At 26.5% G+C, this 21,724-nt stretch overlaps 1 protein-coding gene across 1 annotated transcript in view; it reads right to left on the reverse strand.

The window, feature by feature from the left end:
* Positions 1 to 21,724, reverse strand: part of LOC136071866 (coatomer subunit beta'-like) — a 32,940-nt gene that overhangs the window by 4,324 nt on the left and 6,892 nt on the right. Inside the window, exons 6-24 of the mRNA XM_065797407.1 lie at positions 21,019 to 21,100; positions 20,083 to 20,135; positions 19,916 to 20,011; positions 13,898 to 13,951; positions 13,560 to 13,652; positions 13,163 to 13,405; positions 12,874 to 13,073; positions 12,489 to 12,685; positions 7,146 to 7,399; positions 6,715 to 6,787; positions 6,360 to 6,417; positions 5,561 to 5,815; positions 4,144 to 4,207; positions 3,807 to 4,021; positions 3,159 to 3,375; positions 2,868 to 2,924; positions 2,694 to 2,765; positions 1,748 to 2,011; positions 1,616 to 1,657 (exon numbers count right to left, since the gene is read on the reverse strand). Coding sequence (XP_065653479.1) covers positions 1,616 to 1,657; positions 1,748 to 2,011; positions 2,694 to 2,765; positions 2,868 to 2,924; positions 3,159 to 3,375; positions 3,807 to 4,021; positions 4,144 to 4,207; positions 5,561 to 5,815; positions 6,360 to 6,417; positions 6,715 to 6,787; positions 7,146 to 7,399; positions 12,489 to 12,685; positions 12,874 to 13,073; positions 13,163 to 13,405; positions 13,560 to 13,652; positions 13,898 to 13,951; positions 19,916 to 20,011; positions 20,083 to 20,135; positions 21,019 to 21,100 — 2,589 coding nt within the window. The remainder of the gene's footprint in view (positions 1 to 1,615; positions 1,658 to 1,747; positions 2,012 to 2,693; positions 2,766 to 2,867; positions 2,925 to 3,158; positions 3,376 to 3,806; positions 4,022 to 4,143; positions 4,208 to 5,560; positions 5,816 to 6,359; positions 6,418 to 6,714; positions 6,788 to 7,145; positions 7,400 to 12,488; positions 12,686 to 12,873; positions 13,074 to 13,162; positions 13,406 to 13,559; positions 13,653 to 13,897; positions 13,952 to 19,915; positions 20,012 to 20,082; positions 20,136 to 21,018; positions 21,101 to 21,724) is intronic.

Raw genomic sequence — 21,724 nt, forward strand, 5'->3', positions numbered from 1 at the left:
TCTTTGAGAAATCAAAAATGTTGTTGAATGAAAAGAATGTTGCTATTAATATTAAAGACATTATTGACTAAAGCCGCTTTGTTTGTATCAAAAGTATTAGGTTGAATAAATAAAATTGTAATCATTTAGTTTACTGGTATAACTAGTTGGACTTGTGTTGTTATTGTTAAGCTATTTTGAATAATTATAGGGCATTCCATAAATGATGTCAGTAATGATGACCATTAGATTTAAGAGTCAAATTAGAGTAAGATTTCTTTGCAAATAACTCTGCTTTATTCTGGAAAGAAGTAAAAAGATCAGACCCATGAATTAGAGATTTAATGTTAGACTTACTTTAGTTAAAGACATTGTTGAATACTAACTAAAAGTCTATAGAACCTAACATCTGAGACAAGATAACAGAGCTTAACATCAGACAGGACTTTTTTACATTAGCTTTTTGCAATAATAAATGATGATGATGATGATGATGATGATGATGATGATGATGATGATGATGATGATGATGATCATCATCATCATCATCATTATCATCTTGATAATAATAATGATAAACATGTTGATCATAATGTTTATATATGCATATATACACAAATTATAACATAAATTTTGAATAAAAAATATACACTTTAGGATGTATAAATATTTATGCAACCCCAGCTTAGGTCCCGGCTATATTTTATCAAACCCCGCCCAGTCAAATATCAACCGTAGTCACTTACTAATTGCAATTAGTAAAGTATATACTAATTACTAATTGCAATTAGTAAAGTATATCACAAAAAGTAAATTCAAGTAGATTCTTTGATCAAAACACTTTAACAATTTTATATTTTAACAACTATAAAATTTATAAAGAAATTTAAAATAACATTATTAAATAAAAACAGCTTATATGAAATTTTTAGCTTAAAGTATATTAACATTAGTAAATAGATAATAATAATTACAAGGGGCGAATTAAGTGGTGGCAAATTACAAATTACAGTGGTCCAAAGCCATTTAGCGATCTTGAAAGTTTATTATTTGAAGCAATCACTATCGGTAATTGTTATTTTCCTGAGTAAAAGTTTTTAAGAAAAAAGGTCTGAAAATATCATGTTTCAAAATAATGTTGCTATAAAAAAACCTGGTTAGACAAATATTTTTTTTGGCTATTTGTCCACCAAGTCTAGGCAAAGCTAATTTTGAGTTTAAAGCATGTACTTTTCAGACTGCGAGTACCACCTAGAAACGCTCATCTATTAAGTTTTTTTGCTTTTGAAGTTGGTTAAAGTAGTAATAAGTTTTTATTTCTATTTTATTTTAATTATATCATTTTTATAAACAAAAATATTATTTATATATATATAAAAAAGTATTTTTATCCAGTATTTGTATTACCTTGATTAGCATCTGTTTGATACAAATAATACTTAAAACATAAAAGTTATAAGAATCTTATGAAAGAACTTTGCTATTTAAATATTTGTTGCAGTAAATTTATTTATTTTTCTGCAAAAAATTTTGCATAAAAAATTTTTTCTGTTAAATTTAAGTAAACTTGCCCCTTGAGTTAACAAAAAAAACTTATTTAAAAAAATTGAAATTAAAACTCTAACACAAAACTAACCCCTAGATCAGCATCATCAATATCACTTTCAGTATCAAGGTCCTAAATAGGGAAAAAAAATTGAAAGAATAATTTAATGCCAAAGTTCAATTTTTATGTATAACAATATTTTTTTCACATTTTATTACTTACTATACTGTCAGCATTTCGACTTTTGGGTTCCTTTGAAGGAGTCGAAACAGAGGAGTTGGACATTTGAGTAGAATTTACTTGAGTATTGCTGATTAATTTTGATTGAGGAGGACTTGCAACATTTGCTTGAGGAAGATTGGCAACGTTTATTGGAGGAGAACTTGGAGCATTTACTGGAGGAGAACTTGGAACATTTACTAGAGGAGGACTCACAACTTTTACTTGAGGAAAACTGGCACTGATTGTTAGGTCATGAGTTTTATTCTAAATTTTTTAACATATATTACATATATGAATACTTAAATTGAAAGCATATTACAGGTACATATGACATTTATAACATATATGAGTATATATTAAACTTCTGATATTTATGAGTACAAATTCATCATATACATGATGAATTTATACTCATATAATAAATATATACCATATATGTGTATAGTATAAATTCATCATTTATATGATGAATTTATATTATACACATGTATATGATATATATTTATAACATATATGAGTATATATCAAACTTCTGACCTTTATGAGTATAAATTCATCATATACATGATGAATTTATATTATACACATATATATGATATATATTTATAACATATATGAGTATATATTAAACTTCTGACATTTTTGAATATATATATAAACTTATCATTATTGTTTTTGCATAAGTTAAATTTTAAACTGCGCTTTAAAAGAGAAGCAGAGAATAAAAAAGGCGAACAAACAGACAAAAATAAATAAAAATAAGCTTCTAGATATTTTATATTAGATATTTATTGTATAAAGATGACGAATATCTAAATGCATATACAAATTCTCCTTCTAAAATTGATAACTTTTAATGAACGCAATTATGAATTTTCAATGACCATGTTACAAGTAAACTGTTGACTATTACAAGTAGTCAGTAAACATTGTAATTTTAACGTACCAATATAGCTTGCAAATCCCCTGTTTCTTCTGCCAGACGAACTTCTTCAAGAGCATTTCTATCTAAATTGCTCTAAAAACAATGAAAAATAAAAACAAATAGAAGTTGACATATGGAAATCAATCAGTAAAAAAAATTTCACTTGAGCAAAGCATTGAAAGAGTCGAAACCCACCGTAAGACTGCTATATTCATATGCTGGTCTCAGAACCATTCTCTCTGCTTTAAGCATCTACAAATTAAATTAAATTTAAAAAATCACAATCATAATCATTACCATGATGATAATGATCATAATCATCATTATCATCACATCATCATCATCATCATCATCATCATCATCATCATCATCATCATCATCATCATCATCATCATCATCATCATCATCATCATCATCATCATCATCAATCATCACCATTATCACCATTAACATTAATAAATAAATTGTAAAAGATAGAAACAGTACTTGTTCAGCCTTGATTGCATCTTGAAGATCAGGAAAAAGATTGCTATATTGAGTTGGATCAGCAAGTGAATCTGCAGCTTTTTTGTTAGTTTCAGAAAGATCTTCCTTCCACATTTGTACAATTCGAGATACTTGACTAGGTAAATAAGTCCTAGCAAGAAATGCTGCTTCAGGCAAACGTTTTGATTTACATAACAGTTCTAAGCACTCTTCCACTCTAAAATTTAAAAATAATTCAACTTTTTAATTTCAAAACTAACCAATCAAACTTCTTTAAAATTCAAAAATTAACTTATCTAACTTCTTTAAAATTTAAAATAACAAAAACAAAATATTATACTTTAAAATTATAAACAAGACCACTTAATTTAAAATCTAATGTATATTCTTAGGTAGAATAATCTCAAACAATTTTTTACTACCTAAAAATTATAAATCAAAAATAATTTAAAATTAACTAAACACTTGATGTACCCAATCAAATTCTTCTATAAATTAAAGTCTTATATTTATGTTAAAAAAACTACTTTTTTTCTATGGTTAAAATTTTTTTATAACTTGTAACATTTATTTTCATATTTTTTCAAGGATTTACCTTGATTATAAATTAATCATTTCGATTCTGAAATTATAAACAAACTTTCATACTTTCCAAGTGAAAAATATGCCAAAAATGCAACATTATATTTTCCACTTTTTTCTGCTTCAGCTGCTAATTTTTCCATTGTAATATGATCACCAGAGCAACTAGCCAATAACAACAAACCAGCAAAATCTTGAGCTCTATAAAGGCATTCTTGTGCTAAAGCAAATTCACACTTCTGAATGGCCAGCTCAGCTAAGTGTTTCCATTTATGTTCAGTCTTAAAATATATTTAAAAAAATATGCTCATTAAAAAATAATTAAGTGACTTATTTTCGTCACTATTTAACTATTAATTATTAAAACATAAACTTACATCAGCTTCTAAAAACATAAACTTACATCAGCTTCTAAAGCAATTTCGTATGCTACTGTTAAATCTCCTATTTGAACTGCTAACTCAAATCTAAACAAAAGGAAAAGCTAAAGAATAGTTTAACATAATTAATATACTAGCCTAAGTTTAGAAATAGAGGTTTCTTTTATTTATCATGTTTTTAATTATACAACGTATTTCTTGCTTTAGAAACTTTCGTACAAAAGTCTCTAAAATTTTTCTACTTAATTTAAATACTTGGTTTAAAAAAAGAAAAATTTGTTTATTTTAATTAAAAAAAAAAACGAAAAAGTTAAACAAAATGTAAAAAATAAATAAATTGCTTTTTAACTAAACAGCAGGTAAAATTTACTTTTAACTTATATTAAACAGTTTTTAATTTATAAAAAGTTTTTAAATTAATATTTTAATTTTTAATTTGTTTAAGTTATGTTTTTATTATGCTATTATTTATTAAGTCTTTCCAATAAAGTTCTCAAACTAAGTGATATTTTTGGGTTACATTTTTCTATTTCTTAGAAAACAAAAATTGCTATTAGGAACTTTTGGAGTTAAAATATTTTTTGAAATTCTACTACATTGACCAAGGTGATAAAATTACCTCAACAAAAAAAATAATAGAATCACTTTTTGGTTGTGTCGAGAAGAGAAATTAATTACTTTATATTAAAAAAAACTGGAAACCAAATAAGCATCCCAAAACATTTGGACATAATAACACTTTTCTGAGTTAATTCACAATTTTAATGGTTTTGCTGTAATTTATTAAATTGAGGTTTAAAAAATTTAAAGTATATAAATACGCAAAGCAAATAAAAAAAAATATAACGTCATTAATTACATTATGCTTAAACATTACGCATCTTTTATAATTTGCAAGGCCTGTATACCTAATATCTGAAAACAATGGACATTGAAAACAATGGACATTGAAAAATCTACTACTATATATTAACGTCAACATAATACTAATATAATGAGCTCACTTTTTTTTTTAAGCTTACTTTAACTTAGACAGTTTTTCCAGAAATAAATAAAAAAAAACCTATTAAATAAAACTAAATGCTTTTGACTGTTGTAGGTGCTGATTTAGGGTATATTAATATAGGTATCTAACCTATAGCTTATAGCTTGTAGTATATTTAAAGTCTTTTGCCAACAGCTATATAGTATGACATTACCAGTGACATTTCATACACAACATAGTATATATTTATTCATATACATACATACATACATACATACATACATACATACATACATACATACATACATTCATACATACATACATACATATGCATACATATATATATATATATATATATATATATATATATATATATATATATATATATATATATATATATATATATATATATATATATATATATTTAAATTTAGCTTTAATTAACTGTAAGTTACCGATGTTCTGGATCACATGATACATGCAAAGCTTGTTGTTTAAAACCTTGTTTTTCAAGAAAATGGGCAACTCTATTTCTTTGCTCTTTAGGTATTGTGGGTAAAACTTGTTTTGCTGTATCAAAGTCCTTACGCATAACAGCTGTTTGATATTCAAGAACAGAGAGAAGAAGATTATAGCTAACTACATTAAGCTCTTTGTCTGCAAGGTATAAACGATTGTCTTTTGGAATGTATCCAAGAAGATACATACTTCTAAATATAAATATATATAAAGGTAAATACTTTAGAAATAGTAAAATGCAAAATAGATACTTAACACATATATATACAGATATGTAACCACATATTGTATATATTTTGCATAATATATCTTATAAAAAAGTATAATGAATAATTGATGTAATAATTAAATTATAATAAAAAATAAATGTATTAAATTAATTAATATAAATCATATATTATCAATTATAATCATTACAAGAATTTATATTTAATAAAAACTAAAAAAAAAACTAATAACATTAATAGTAAAAGGAAAAGTAACTTGAATAAAAATAAAGTAACTTAAATACAAACAGATAATTAAAAAAATTGATATAATAACCATTTAATTACAAAAATATATGCAAAAAAAAAAAATTGTAAATGCTACAAATAAATTTTAAAAACAACTGATTATAATGAACAGTAACAAAATGTCAATTTTAAACAACAATAGTTTAGTTAATCAAAAGGTTATTTTGATGGGATATAAAGTGAAATTTACAAATCCAAAAAGATAAAAAACAAGACTTACTTATCTAGATGAGATATGGTAACAATTTCTCCACCAACATAGTAGTTCAAACGATTAACTAAAGTTACACAATGTTCTAACTTAAAATTTCAGACATAGTTAAACAAAAGACCTACAGTAAAGTAGACTAAAACAACAAGTAGAGTAATCCAAAAAGTAAAGTAGACTAAAACAACAGTAAAATAGACTAAAGCAACAGTAAAGTAGACTAAAGCAACAGTAAAGTAGACTATAGCAACAGTAAAGTAGACTATAACAACAGTAAGGTAGACTAAATAACAGTAGAAATAATAGGATGGTAAACTATAAAGTACAAAAAAAAAATTTGTAAAAAATTGTTAGGTTGTATTCTTGCCTGCATTAGTGTATATGAAACAGTCTCCAACCCAAATACCAGTTTTGACGACTTCCTCAATTTCACCAAGAACCTGATGCAAAAAAAATTCAATAACTATATTTTAAGGAAAAAAAAAATATATATCTCCACATAATTAAAATGACCATAAGGTCATAAGATACTTTGAGCATTTACATTTATTATTTAAAAAAATAACTAAAGAAATTGGTTCTCATTAATATAATGGTCAACAATTTATGAGAGAACAATTGGAAATATTGACTCCAGTCCCTGAATTCTTCTCCAGTCCCTGAATTCTAAGTTAAGCCAAAACATTTTAACAAAATAAAAACAATAAGTTTTCATAACTATGATTATTTATCCTAATTATGCTAAATATATTGAGTACATTATTATGCTTTATTATTGCTTGTTTAACAAAAACTTACATCAAACGCATTTTCAATGCCGTCTTCTGTTACTAACTCCTCCTTATTCTCCATTGCAAGTGTAACATTTTCTTGAGAATATCTTAATATAAAAAAAGATTCTTCAGTTGTAATGCAACACATCTCACCATTTTCAGACCAAATGACACTTTTAGGTGTTATTTCTATTCGACGAATAAGTTCTTGAGACTCCCAATCATAGAATAAAAGCCCAGCAGACGAACGTACTCCAAGCAAATGGCCACCATAAATATCTAGACAATAAAGAAACTTCTTATTACCAATATCAAAAAGAATAAGTACAAGTAAACCTATTTAAAAAATCAAAATAAGTAAGACTATTTAAAAATTATTTTTAATTAGTCTTGCTTATCTCAAAAATTTATAGAATTAACATGTTATTCTATTTTTAAAAAAAAAACAAATAAAACAATGCAAATATTTAATATTAAAAAAATCTATTTAAAAATATAAAACTATAATATTAAAAACAACATTTTAATTAAAACTAAATAATTTTTAATTTAACAAAAACTTTAAATCAATAAAAGTAATAAAGTTAAATATTAAAGTAGGTATCTGCGATTTAACGTGCGTATCTGCGATTTACGGCACTGATTTTAAAGATAAAATCTGTGACCATTTTTTCACCGCGTGCTCGAAGTAGGTGTCATAAGGATGGATTTTTCTTGTCTTTTTTTTTAAATTTTATATTGACTTTGATAATATTTTAAAAGTAGAGTGTTGTAAGTTTATTGCAATTTTTTTTTTTTGCAGTTACTAATGTTTTTAGTGATTTCATTGCTACTGAAAACTTGTTCTGGAAGTGAATTGACATTGAAGGCATGATGGTTTTTTTTCTAACTTTTCAGTCAATTTTATATATCTATTTTCTATGTACCTGCCAAATTTCATTAAAAAATAATGACACGATTATACTCTATTTTTGCACGCAGTAAAGGTACCAAATATTCTTCTGTTGTTGAGGTTGTGTGTGTGGGGGGGGAGGGGGGGAGAAAGGGGGGGGGGGAATTCATTATTATGAGCATTTTGTATATTTGAACTTTTTTATTTGTTAAAAAGTTGTTTATTTAGAAGAATGAAACTTTATTAAAAATATTGGTGATTTTTTAAAAGTATTCAAAACATGGTTTACACACACACAAAAAAAACTATGCTATATATTTATTTTATATATTTATAAGATTCAAGTGATTTTTTTTTCTGTTGCATGTAATATAGCTTTTTCAAAAAAAAAATTGTAATAATGATTAAAGCTGATTCAATAAAACAATTGATATGATTATTAAAAAAATTTTTTAGAGCATTATGGGACCTAAAAAGAATCAATTATTTTATGGTGAAGCCAAAAATTATTTAGCTTGTAACTTTACAATGCCAACTCATTTAAATATTGATTGTAGAAATGGACATATATTAAATATATTTATATCCAACAATAAATCATTTAAAACAACTGTTGAAATAGTCAATAAACTTTTTAATTTCAAAATATGTAGTAGTCAGATTGTGCAACTAGTAGATAGATCCAAATTCTATGCACGTAATTTTTCAAGGGATTCTAAACAATTTATTAATATCTGCAACATTCCCTTTGCATACCAAAAATCAATATCTGCTATGCCACAACCATTGCATTCAACCACAAGCTCAAGTAACATTGTTTCGTGTTCTTCTGTTTTATCTTCTCAACACATCAGTGTGTCAAATAGTAATCACTTAACTCTAGTAAACGACCGGGGTCATGGCCGGGCCCAGGTTTGATAACACATAGCTGCGACCGGGGATGAGTTTATGATCAGTGTTGCATTAATATTGATAGATCCTATAAAAACGTTATTTTTAATTGAAATTTATGATATGAGTTATAATTAAAAACAATACTTTTATAGGATCTATCAATATAAATGCAACTCCGGTCATAAACCCAGCCGAGGCTGCATTAAAATTGATAGATCCTATAAAATATTGTTTTTAAATAAAATTCATATCATAAATTTTAATTAAAGATATCATTTTTATAGGATCTATCAATATTAATGCAGCCGTGATCATAAACTCATCCCCGGTCGCGGCTATGTGTTATCAAACCTGGGCCTGGCCATAACCCCGGTCATTTAACCCTAGTCATGGCTATGTGTTATCAAACCTAGCCCTGGCCATAGCCCCGGTCATTTACTACTTAACTCCTACTTTATCTGGTCCCACTTTGATAAGCTCTTCTCATGAACCACTACTACCCAGGTTGAGAGCTGATCAGTTAAGTCCTAGGAAAAAAGTTTTGCAAAAGAGGTTAACCATTTTGGCAAATGAAATGGCAAATAAAAAACGAAAACATAAAGAGGATCTAAAAGAGTTAAAAGAAAAAGCCCGGCCATACCAATTAAAATATCTAAATCAGGTTATTGCTTGCAAAGAAAAGACAATCCTTAATCTTCGAAAAAAGTTAAAGGAAAAGTATTTGAATTTACAGTTAAAGAAACTTCAAAATCACATTTTTATTTTAAAATAACAGTTGAAATTTACCCAAAGCAACTTATCTTATCAAAAGGCTATGTCAAGCCAACAACTTGCTGACAAAAATTCTGAAATTCTAGTACTGCAAAATGACATACTGATTTTACAGGAAAAAGTGGAGCAAATGCAACAAATAACATAAAACACCAAAAATGAAAAATGTTACTCAGCAGATATTAGAGCACTTATATATGACATGCTTGTGTGTCAAGTTCCTACACATAGTGTTCCAACTCTGGTCAGTAAACTTGGAGAACACACTGGCTATCGATTTAGTCACATTTCGCATCGCACAACTGTGGAACAAACAATGCATGAGCTAGGTGTAATATCAGACTTACTGACCGCTGAAATAGCTTTCTCAACAAAAAAATCTGACATTTGGTTTTGATGCAACAACACAGGAGGGTGTTCATGTAAATGTTGTGCACTTAACAACAGAATCAGTATGCATGGTTGTAGCTATTGATCAACTTCCTGGAGGTAGTTTGTGCAAGTCTTCACTCAAAGCATTAGAGACCTCTAAAGGAAAACTTTTTGGAAGAGACTGCATTGCAGCAAATATTGCTTTACAGCTAAACAAACTTCAAAGATGCAAAAGGTACATGTATAATCTTAATCCTACTTTTTTACTTTAATACAACGTAATTTTGTGAAATAAGATATATAAATCTAAAATATTTTTTTTATCAGCATATAAATGTTTCTTATTTCACATGCTCCTTATGCTCTTTAAAATAATTACTATATGTTATTTAAAGGTGACCCAAAGGGTTTTATATCCTTTTTGGACCAACACAAGCTGCCCAGAGGACTGCTACCACACTACAGAGGGAACAGACTACACAATCTTTTTCACACATGTGGTATTTTGATTCATCACTATGAAATATTGAAGACATTTCTGTTTTCTGGCTTAGCGTTATGTGGAGGTCTGACATGTAGTTTGTTTCAAGATTTTACATCTGAAACAGGTGAACCTTTTATATGATTGTTTCCATTCTTGGACACATTTAGATCTTAAATTGATAGGAAGGGGTGCAATATTAAAGGCTATGAGATAAACCTTTAAAACCAAAAGCAATGATACTTGCAGCAATAGTTAGGGGATTATAGATTATTAGAGACTAATACTATGGTTTGTTTATAAATTTTTTGTTTCAGGTTTCCGTGAGTTATGCGCTCTAGCTTTAATTGGAAAGCTACTGACTGGTCCTTGGATAACCAAATTTTATATCACACCAGGTCAGGGACTTGACTACATATCTGGCATTCAGATAGTCAAAAATGTTCGGAACACTCTTATTGAAAGCAGCAAGGATCCTCTAAATCTAACTAAATAAAAAACTGATTTTTTTGGAAATATTATTAAAGATCCTGTTTTTGATTCAATAATCAGCTTTTGCCCAGTAACTGATGAAATAAGTAAAACATTAGCTGAATGTCTGAAAGCTGTTGTTAGTGTCATTGACAGGCAGTACAAGCGTCAGTTCAACAAGAGTTTTAATGATCAAATTATGAACCAGATTAAATCAGCAAGGCTTCACAACTTTGACTCAGAAGAACTTATGGGTATGTTTAGTGCTGCAAAGCAAAAAACTCCAAATGCCACACTTTGTTTTTCTTCAAAACTTGTGCTTGTAAAAATAAAACAACTGCTCTACTCTCCAAAAAGCCTACTGATATTCAAAACAAATTAATATTATGGGCTATTTCTAATAAAATTTTTAATAATATAGAAATTGATTTATCTTATTATTATTTATAATTTTTTTAATTCGTTAATAAAAATAATTTTTTTATTTAAACAACATTAATTTTTTTCTGTTATAAGTTGAATAAAAATATAACCGAGGCAAAGTAATGCTCTGCAAACTAAACAATGAAGTTCTGAGTTGGTTGCAGTTTTCTTAAGCATTCCTTATAATAAATTTTTGACACTTAAATGGGCATAACTTTTAGTAGAATCATTCGTTTTTTATGAAATTTTCACTAAATTTTAATTAAATATTTGAATAGTTTAAAAATTTTGCACACGTACTTAATTAAAGTCAAGGTTTTTAGATATTCACTTTCAAGAACAAGGAGGCCTTTGTTATGTGTGTGTGCATGTGATACTATCCTGGTATTAAAGTTGTTTTCCTACTTACAAAACAAGACCTTTACCACTACACCACTACCACATTATTTTAGATTTAAACTATCAGAAAAATATTGCATTGTTTTCATTTGCGCTTGCAACTTTGCAAACATCAATTCTTTTACATTAAAAACATTTGTAGTTGTAAATACATTTAACATTTTGCTTTTACACTAAAAAGTATTCAAGCTTACTTTTAAGTGACCTAATTAAAAAATAATTTTATTTAGCTGTATCAAAATTTAATTACTTAAACAATTAACAAAAAAATTAAAAAAAAACAATTTAATAGAAAAAGTATTTTAACTAGTAAATATTGTTTGATAAATTTACAACTCTAAAAAAATTTTTATAATTTTTTCAAAATAATTCACGCAACTTTTTGTATTTATTTGTATTCATATTGTCCTATATTTTAAATTAAAATTTATATAAGAAAGCTATTATTATTTTTTGTGTTCCTTGTGCAGACAAAACAATTAATAAGTAGAAATGCCAAATAAAAATCAAAGAAAATTATATGATAAAAAAAGAAAAATACAATTTGGTTTAGAAAATAAAAATAAAAAGGTTTGCAAAGGATGCAAGAAGAGAAGGATTCAGGGTGCTGAAGAGAACATTTTTATAAATAAATCAGACAAAAAGAAATAATTTTTTTAACTTACTTTCAGGTGAATAGTCTGGTTTGAATACTTTTTTTTCTTTAAAGTTCTTAAAAATTTTAACAACAGAATTATCTCTGATGGCATACTCTGAAGAATCTGCAGCCCAAACAAATTCCTGGGCTGATCCAAAGCTCTTATTTCTTAGTGCCATTGCTGTGTATATGATGTACTCACCATCACCGCACACAACAACAAATCTTAAAAAAGTAAAAAAATACCGTAACTAACAACAATCTAAAATACAAAAATACACATACAAAAACACAATAGTTACAAAACATACAAAAGTTACAAGAATCATTATATCATCACTACATCATCAGTATGTCATCATTACATTAAGAGCAATGATAACTACTAAAATAACAAATTAACTAAACTTTACCTTCCATTAGGATTGTGAGAGAGTGTTTGAGGGTAAATTTCGCAAGATCCCATTTCTTTAATAGCTACAGGCAACCTATCGCCATCCCGAACATCTGTGTCACCAAGGTTTTTCAGATTTGCTTGTAAAATATCACTGTGCTTTGCAAAAATAATTTTTCCACTGCTATCCATTGACATTGCAGGTTCTTCTCTTCCCAACTATATTTGAAACAGTATATATATTGTAAGACAACTTTTATTACACAATTCATAATATTTTATGTAAATAATATTATTTATAAACACACCTTAATCATAATGCATCCTTCATCATAACCAATAACAACATTATTGGTACCTTTCATTGCAGACATGCTCCAAACCCGCTCCATGCCATAGTTTAAAGTGCTTTCCAACCTATGAGTATTTGCATGCCACAAACGAATAGTTCCATCTTCAGAACCAGATAGAATTATGGGAAGCTCAGGATGAAAAAGAACACTTGACACATTTTGAGCATGACCATCCAATGTTTTGACACAAGTTTTATTCTTTAAAAATGCAAATTAAAAATTTGATATTTATCAAGAATCAATCTATCAAGAAGGTAAATGTTAAAAGACAAAAAAAAAAAAAAGCAAAACACTTTTATTATTATTTTTCTGAAGTGAAACAAAATTATTAGGAATTAGCTTTGATCTTAACCTGATAATCCCAAATTTTAACAAGTCGATCGTCTGCACCAGACACTAAATAAGGTTTTTCTCCTCCATGAAAGTAGTCAATACAGTTTACACCCTTAAAAAAAATAGCAATACACCCTTAAAACTAATACTCAAAAAAAAGATTTAATCGCTCTTTTATTAAAGATAAATAAAACTTTGAACTTTTGATACAATAAATTAAAAAAAATTATTGATACATGAATTATCTCTATAAAATAACTTTTTTTTAATAAAAGAAATTTAATAAATATAATAACTTTCAAATAATATTTATCTTTATAACTATTTAAATTAAAAAAAAAAAAAAAAATCAAAAACCTTTTCATGACCTTCTAATGTAAAATTTGGCTGCGGTGAACCAAGTTGCCAAACCTATTAAACATTTTAATTAAAAAAATAATTAAAGTTAATTCAAGGTATTGTTTCTTATTTTTATCCATATTAATTATGCAATACTTTTGCTTAATTCTTTTCTTAATTATAAATAGTAATAACAGTAGCAAAAACTAAATTCTAATAGTAAGACATTGCATTTTCAACAGTGTTTAAGGAAGTAAATAAGTAAAAAATAAAATTGCATTATTTAATCATGTGCCTTTATTGTATATTTATATTAATTTTATTATGAAAGTTTCCTATTGCTATTTTTAGCATTTATTTTTTTTGCTGTTGCATTAAAGAACACCAAATTTTTTAACAACTAACTACTTTTTGAAAAAAAAAGAAAAGATATTTTCATATCAAACTCTGTTAATGAATATTTATTATAATGAAGATTATTGTTAAAGTGGAACTAATTATTGAATAACACTTAAATACGACATGGCACCATGCACCCTTTGTGAGATTTGTATATCTGAACTCAGACTTGAACACATTTGAATGCAATTTTTTAAAGAATTTAGAAGAAATATGTTCACACCTGAAAGATATTATAATACAAAATTTAAACATGGTGAAAGAAAGCATAATAAGAAGTCTCCGTGAACGTTTGTTTTTTGAAGTACTGGATAACTTTAGCAGTGAACAATTCAGAGAGATTAACATTACCTTAGACTCAGAAAACCCATTGGATAAAAATCTTCGTAAACGGTACAAAACAACCAAATGTTTGGAAGATACAACTATTTTTTTGAAAACTTTATGCGAAAATCAGATGCACAAAGAGATTTCAAAGACCATAATCTCTTGTAAGAATATAGAACTTGCGCATGTGGACGATAAGTTTCTAACTTCATCATTAAAAGATTTATTACGATTTTCAAAATCAGTCCAGATCGAAGATATAGAAATAAAAGTGGAATTAGGTTTGTTAATAAAAAAGATAATTATACTAAATGAGCTTATTCAAGACCTAAAAGTATCTAACAATAAACTTTTATTTCTTAAAAATCAACCAAGTCAAAACATAAATAGTAGTTCAAATCCACATCATAAAAACATGTGTCCAAAATCTATCACTGAAGCTACACAAAACGTCAATAAGTCTTGCGGTAAATTACTTGAAAATATCCCTAAAGTATCAAATACTGATAATGTAAAATCTGATTATAATACCCAATATGAAAATAAGCTTTTTAATTATCACACGCTAAATGAAAATAAAAATTCCAAATTCACCGCAAATGTTGCAAAAGATATTTTTCAACAACCTTTTGGAAAACCGATGGCAAATAATTATACAGAAAGTCAATTACATCATGTCAAAACATATGCAAAGGTTGGAGCTTAAAAACAACAGACTACAGATAAAACTAAACAATCAAAATTTGGATTAAAAGAAAAACTTCCAAATATTGATAATAATTCAAATAGTTTTATTTTAGTTGGCAAAAATAATAAACCTGCCCGCCAAACAATTATTCTACCCTTCGAAAAAAAACATAAATTATTGGAGCCTATATTTGGAACAAAAATTCCGGGGAATGAAACTATTGCTGGTAATCAAATAATTTGTAATTTTGAAGTTTTTATAGGTGGTGAAAGCAACCAAATCAACGAAGAACAGCTTCAACGGTATATGGAAACTGAATTAGGTATCACACCTATATCAATTACATTAAACAGAGAAAATGAATTTAATAGATCATATAGAGTTTCTATAAGTATTTCAGAAAAACATAAAATTTTCAACCCTTCATTATGGGATAATAATATCATTATTAAACCGTTTCGAAAAAGGCGCATATTTTCTAATGTGGATCAACATTATCTAACTTGAACCAGAAAAAAGATTCCTAATTAAAATGGCTTTAAATAACATATTAAAGGTAGAAAATCTTCTAAAAACGTTTAGTTTGTGTACCTTTAATTGTCAGGGACTTTAAACAAATATTAAATATACTGAAACCCTAATAATTTCTCATGACATAACATTTCAGTGCAAACACTGGGTTCCAAAACTCGAATATTCTATAATCAAAAACATCTGTAAAAACTCCCACTCATTATATTTCAGCCAGGCAAATAAACATGAACAGGGTCGACCTTTTGGTGGAAATGCCTTTTTCATACGAAAACATCAATTTCAAAATATTATATCTATTTACGAAGATGATAATATATTTGCAATAAAATTACAACAAGGTTATATCGACATTATTGTAGTTGGCATTTATCTAACCTCTTCACGAAACAATCAAATATCATTGGAAAAATACAAAAATCAATTAGACATACTTAAAGGAATTATAAATAGTCATGAGGATAATGGCAAAGTAATCATACTTGTAGATTTCCAGTCATTTCCGCACGGAATATACGATCTATTAGAAAGAACTAGCTCTAAGAGAAATAATTATTCTTTGATTTTATCTGAATTTATTGAATCAAACAAATTAAAATTAGTCGATGTAACTAAAGGGTCTGGTCCTGCAATTACTTATCGACATCTTACATTACCAGACTCATTGTATATTGATCATATAGCTATTTCAAAGCATACATCTCTTCTAGTATATAAATGTATCGCTATTCCTCCTTCTTTTCAAAATGTAAGTGATCACTTGCCGCTATCAATTTCAATTGGACTTCAATATTATCAAGAAAATATAAATAAAATAACAGAGGATTTTAGCATTCCAAGATATCTCTGGAATAATCTAGACTTTATAAACTTATTTATTAGACTTTATAAACTTAAATACAAGTTTTAATAATCTTAATCTTAATGGTAATTTCAAAAATGAACTTGCCCAAATTTATACTACTATTACTAATGGTGGAGCATGGGCTCTTAGAGAACACTTAAAGTCAAAAAAACGATCTGATTATTCAAAATCCTGGTGGACTCCTGAGTTAACTTGAAGTTAAAAAATTCTTTCACATTATTTTCAAAAATGGAGGGAAACGGGATTCGTAAAAGACTCCACCTCTTCTATCTTTAATCGATACCTCTTTGCTCGAAAGAATTTCCGCAAAGCCGTCAAAGCAGCCCAAAACAATAAACTATATCAACAATACATAAAAATTAAAAAATAAAAAACTCTAACCCAAAAAACATTTGGAATGTTTTTAAGTGTATATAAAAAAAGTCAAATCCAAAACTTTTTGCTATAAACAATAAAAAGGATAAAGAATCAATTACCGCAGAATTTGCAACTGTATTTGAAAAACAATTAAACACTGAAAATCATAGTTCTATTTATCGTCAAATTCCACCTTGTGAAAATCCTGATGAAATAATTATTACCGATGAAAATATAAGTCGCTAATTCTTGCCTAAAATTAAATAAATGCCAAGATCATTTCAATATATCTGCAGAACATTTAAAATATGCCCAGTGTGATGCACTAACACAATGGATAAGAAAATTTTTTCACTTTTCAATTATTCATGGATGGATCCCTACATCTATGTCAACTTCAACTATTATACCGCTAGTCAAATCGTATAAAAAATCACTTCCCGCCCCAATTAACTACCGAGGTATCAGTATTATTCCAATAATTACGAAACTTTTAGAATACCTAATTTTACTCATCAGTCCTGAGATAAAAGAAACACATCCCCTTCCATTTGGTTTCAATAGTAAGAGTTCGACCTTGCATGCTGAATTTGTTATAAGCGAAACAATTAAGCATTACAACAACAATAATTCGCCTATTTATTTATGTTTTTAGATGCTGAAAAAGCTTTTGACAGCTGCAACTGGGACATTCTCTTTGATAAACTTTACTTTGATAAAAACTTATCTCTCCAAATAGTTAACACTATATCTTCTTTATACAACAAAAGTAGTGCAACTGTCTCTTACCTAGGTTTCAAATCAGTTTCATTTGCTCTTAAGCAAGGAATGAGACAAGGATCCATTCTGTCCCCCTACCTATAAAACATATACACAGAAAAGTTACTCGAAACTATAAAAAATGATAACGTTGTGGGTACTTCTATACATGGAAACTTCACAGGTGTTGTTGCTTATGCTGACGACACCATTCTTCTTAGCTCTACTCTATCTGGTCTTGAAAGGCTGATTACAACGTGTAATATTTACAACAACTTTAACGGCATAAAGCTCAATGCTGTCAAAACAAAACCGTTGCTTTCGGGAAAAAGACAATTAACTAATTGCAAGATAACCCTAGACGACCATCAAATAATACCAAATGAAAAACTTAATCATCTAGGCTTTATTTGGGATACACAAAAATCTATTTTTGCCTCACTCAATAGAACAAATATTAACAATAGGGTATCAAATTTTCAAACAATAGTGCAAACTCTGATTCAATCTGGTATCCGGTTTGTACATCCATCTTCAATTACTCAGTTATATACATCTTTAGCAGTTCCAACGCTAATGCATGGTCTGGAACTCTGTGAAAATAGAGAGTTAACAATGCAAAGACTTAATAAACTTGGAAGAAATGCAGTTAAGTCATTTTTTAATGTCTCTAAGTATAGCAAAAACTATATAAACTCTCTATTTAAAGTTCGGGAGATATTGACTTACATATAACAAAATAAAATAAACCTATTTATCTGTCTATTAAATAATAAAGTAACTTTTGAAATCATCAATTCTCAGCTTAACTATTGTTCATTAAAATATTCATTTTTAGATGATATAAAGGAATTATGTAGATCCATAAAACAAATATGAAAAACTTAAATCAGGATAAGAAGAAAGTGAAAATTAATCTTTCAGAAAATATAATTCCTGAAGATACTTATCAAATTTTAGTACAAGCAATTCAATGTTGGAATGCAAAGCAACAGCGAACAATTTTCAAAAATACTCTTGAAGAAAACATTATCAAGTGATATACTTTATTCTCTCCGTATATATCTTAAACTATTTTTATGTATTTTTACCTTGTAAACACATTTACAGAGGGTGTTTAATAAAAAAAAAAGAATAATAATAATATATATATATATATATATATATATATATATATATATATATATATATATATATATATATATATATATATATATATATATCCTAAAATCAATTTTAGCCAATTTTATTTGATTAGCAAGAATCGCAAGTTAAACTAATATAATAAATATATATAAAAAAAAGTTTGAAAATAAAAGTTTTAAAAATAATAAAATGATTCTTAAATAAAAAAATATAATGTACCAATTACACATTTGTGGCTGATGTTAATACCATTGGATTAAATGCTGGAAAAAATGTTTAAAAATATAACAGCATAAATAACTAAATTGGATAAGATTTTTGAACGAGGTCAAATGAGTTACCTAATGAGCTGTCAAGCTAAGAAATGAGGATTTTTCATTGATATATGTCCATCCATCAGTTGTAAATTAAATGAAATGAAGCATTATTTTGGTTTAAATAATTGAAAAGAATCACTGTCTACAATATCTTGCTCAAATCCAAAAACTCAAACAAACTATGATTATTTTCATTATGAAAGTAGTTATATGTTAAACCAACTCTATTCATTATTGAAGATATTTTTTGGATTACAGATGACACCTGAATACTGGTAAGCTTTTCATTTTTGAGAAATAATTTATAAAATTTAATATTGCATGCTCTTAAATTTTTGAACATATTAATATTTGGTTAATCAATCAGTTTCAACATCAGCCTTATTATGAGTGTTAGCATCAACCACAAGGTGCATTTGGTAAATTACTAGTACATCACATCGTGTGATTCACATGAAACTTAAAAAGGTCTATTCTTAACAAAATAAACATAAAATGGTTCATTCTTAACAAAATAAACAATAACAACCATGACAAATATTTCTTTTCTTTATTTCATTGTTATGTTAAATTGTCAATTAATCATAAACATAATTTCTATTTTATACTTTAATTAGCAATGACACAATGAACTAACATAAAAATACCTTTATTGTTCTATCAAGAGAAGCGCTAGCAAATTGATTATTATCTTTAGGGTTGATTACAATTTGCATCACATAATGAGTGTGTCCTTCAAAGGTCTACAAATATGAAAACAAATTTTTTGTATATTAAAAAAACAAAAAAACACTACAATAGTAATTATATTAACCTGTATGCACAGCCACTTTTTGTCCCAATCCCAAAGTTTAATTGACATATCATCTAAAAAAAATTCAGTGCAATAGTTAGTGTGTGTGTGTGTGTGTGTGTGTGTGTGTGTGTGTGTGTGTGTGTGTATGTGTGAGTGCATATATATATATATATATATATATATATATATATCTATATATATATATATATATATATATATATATATATATATATATATATATATATATATATATATATATATATATATATATATATATATATATATATATATATATATATATATATATATATATATATATATATATATATATATATACAGAGACATATATATATAGACAGATGATCCAGCAATGGCGAAACTTCAAATAGAAGAAAAAGCTAGACAAGTGTTTTTTACTAATTTATATATATATACATATATATATATATATATATATATATATATATATATATATATATATATATATATATATATATATATATATATATATATATATATATATATATATATATATATATATATATATATATATATATATAACTTTATATATACAAGTTAAAATTGTTTCATTCTGTTATTTTATTTCACAAGTTACTTTTTTAATTCTTGTTGAAAAATAAGTTGTAATCTACTACCACTTACAGAGTAAGTGGTAGTAGATTACAAGTTTGGAAGTACTACACTTAAGTACCACTTAAGCGTGGTACTTCCAAAGGCATAAGGTGGATGATCCTCAAACCATGCTAGTGCCACAATAGTAAACAAAAAAACAAAAATTTAATTTTTATTTAAGTTATGATAAAAATATTATATAACTAAATGTGAATTAGAACTTTAAAAACAGAAAAACTAAAAAATTCAGATTTTTCTAAAACCAGTTCCAGGCCCCATTCTTACTTACATATATTAATAGTAAAAAAAAAAAAACAATACCGCTGCTTGATAATAAATATGGCTGAGCTGGATGAACTTGCAAACATCGAAGATAGTCTGAATGAGCTTCAAATCCATGTACCTGAATACATTAGCTATTATTCAATATTTAAAATCATTAAAAAAAAATCAAAATTTGTTTTACAATTTCATTTTATTTACACTTAATATAATTTGTTAAAAATTAGCGCAAACGAAGCATCAAACTATTTACACTATTTTATTAAAGAAAGATCTTTTTTCTAAAAAGTTAAAAAATATTTTTCATCTTTTTATTTTTTTTCAATGTATTGTGTCTATTTTTAATGTATTGTGTCCTCATTCATAAAAAAACAACATTAGATGGCTATTTCTTATTTTTTTTATTCAAAACTTATTTTTTTATCGAAATAATATTAATTTTACTTTTTTTTTTCTTACTTTAATAATTTATTTTTTATCAAAAAACCACAAAGTAAAAAGATTGACAAAAAACAAAAAAAAATATAGAAGCATTTGAGAAGAATCGCTGAAAAAAAAATTTTAAACCTTGAATAAATAACAAATAAATTATATATTATTAACAATTATTATTATAGGTATATTAAGAAAATAGGTTAATAAAGAGTAATTTAAATTAAAATAAATGAGAGGAGAGATTATAATAATTTACAGAAAAACAGAAAATCTTTTTGGAAATCTTGAAAGTTAAAAAGAAAAATCAAGA

Source organism: Hydra vulgaris, chromosome 05 (assembly GCF_038396675.1).
Source record: "Hydra vulgaris chromosome 05, alternate assembly HydraT2T_AEP".
NCBI lineage: Eukaryota > Metazoa > Cnidaria > Hydrozoa > Anthoathecata > Hydridae > Hydra > Hydra vulgaris.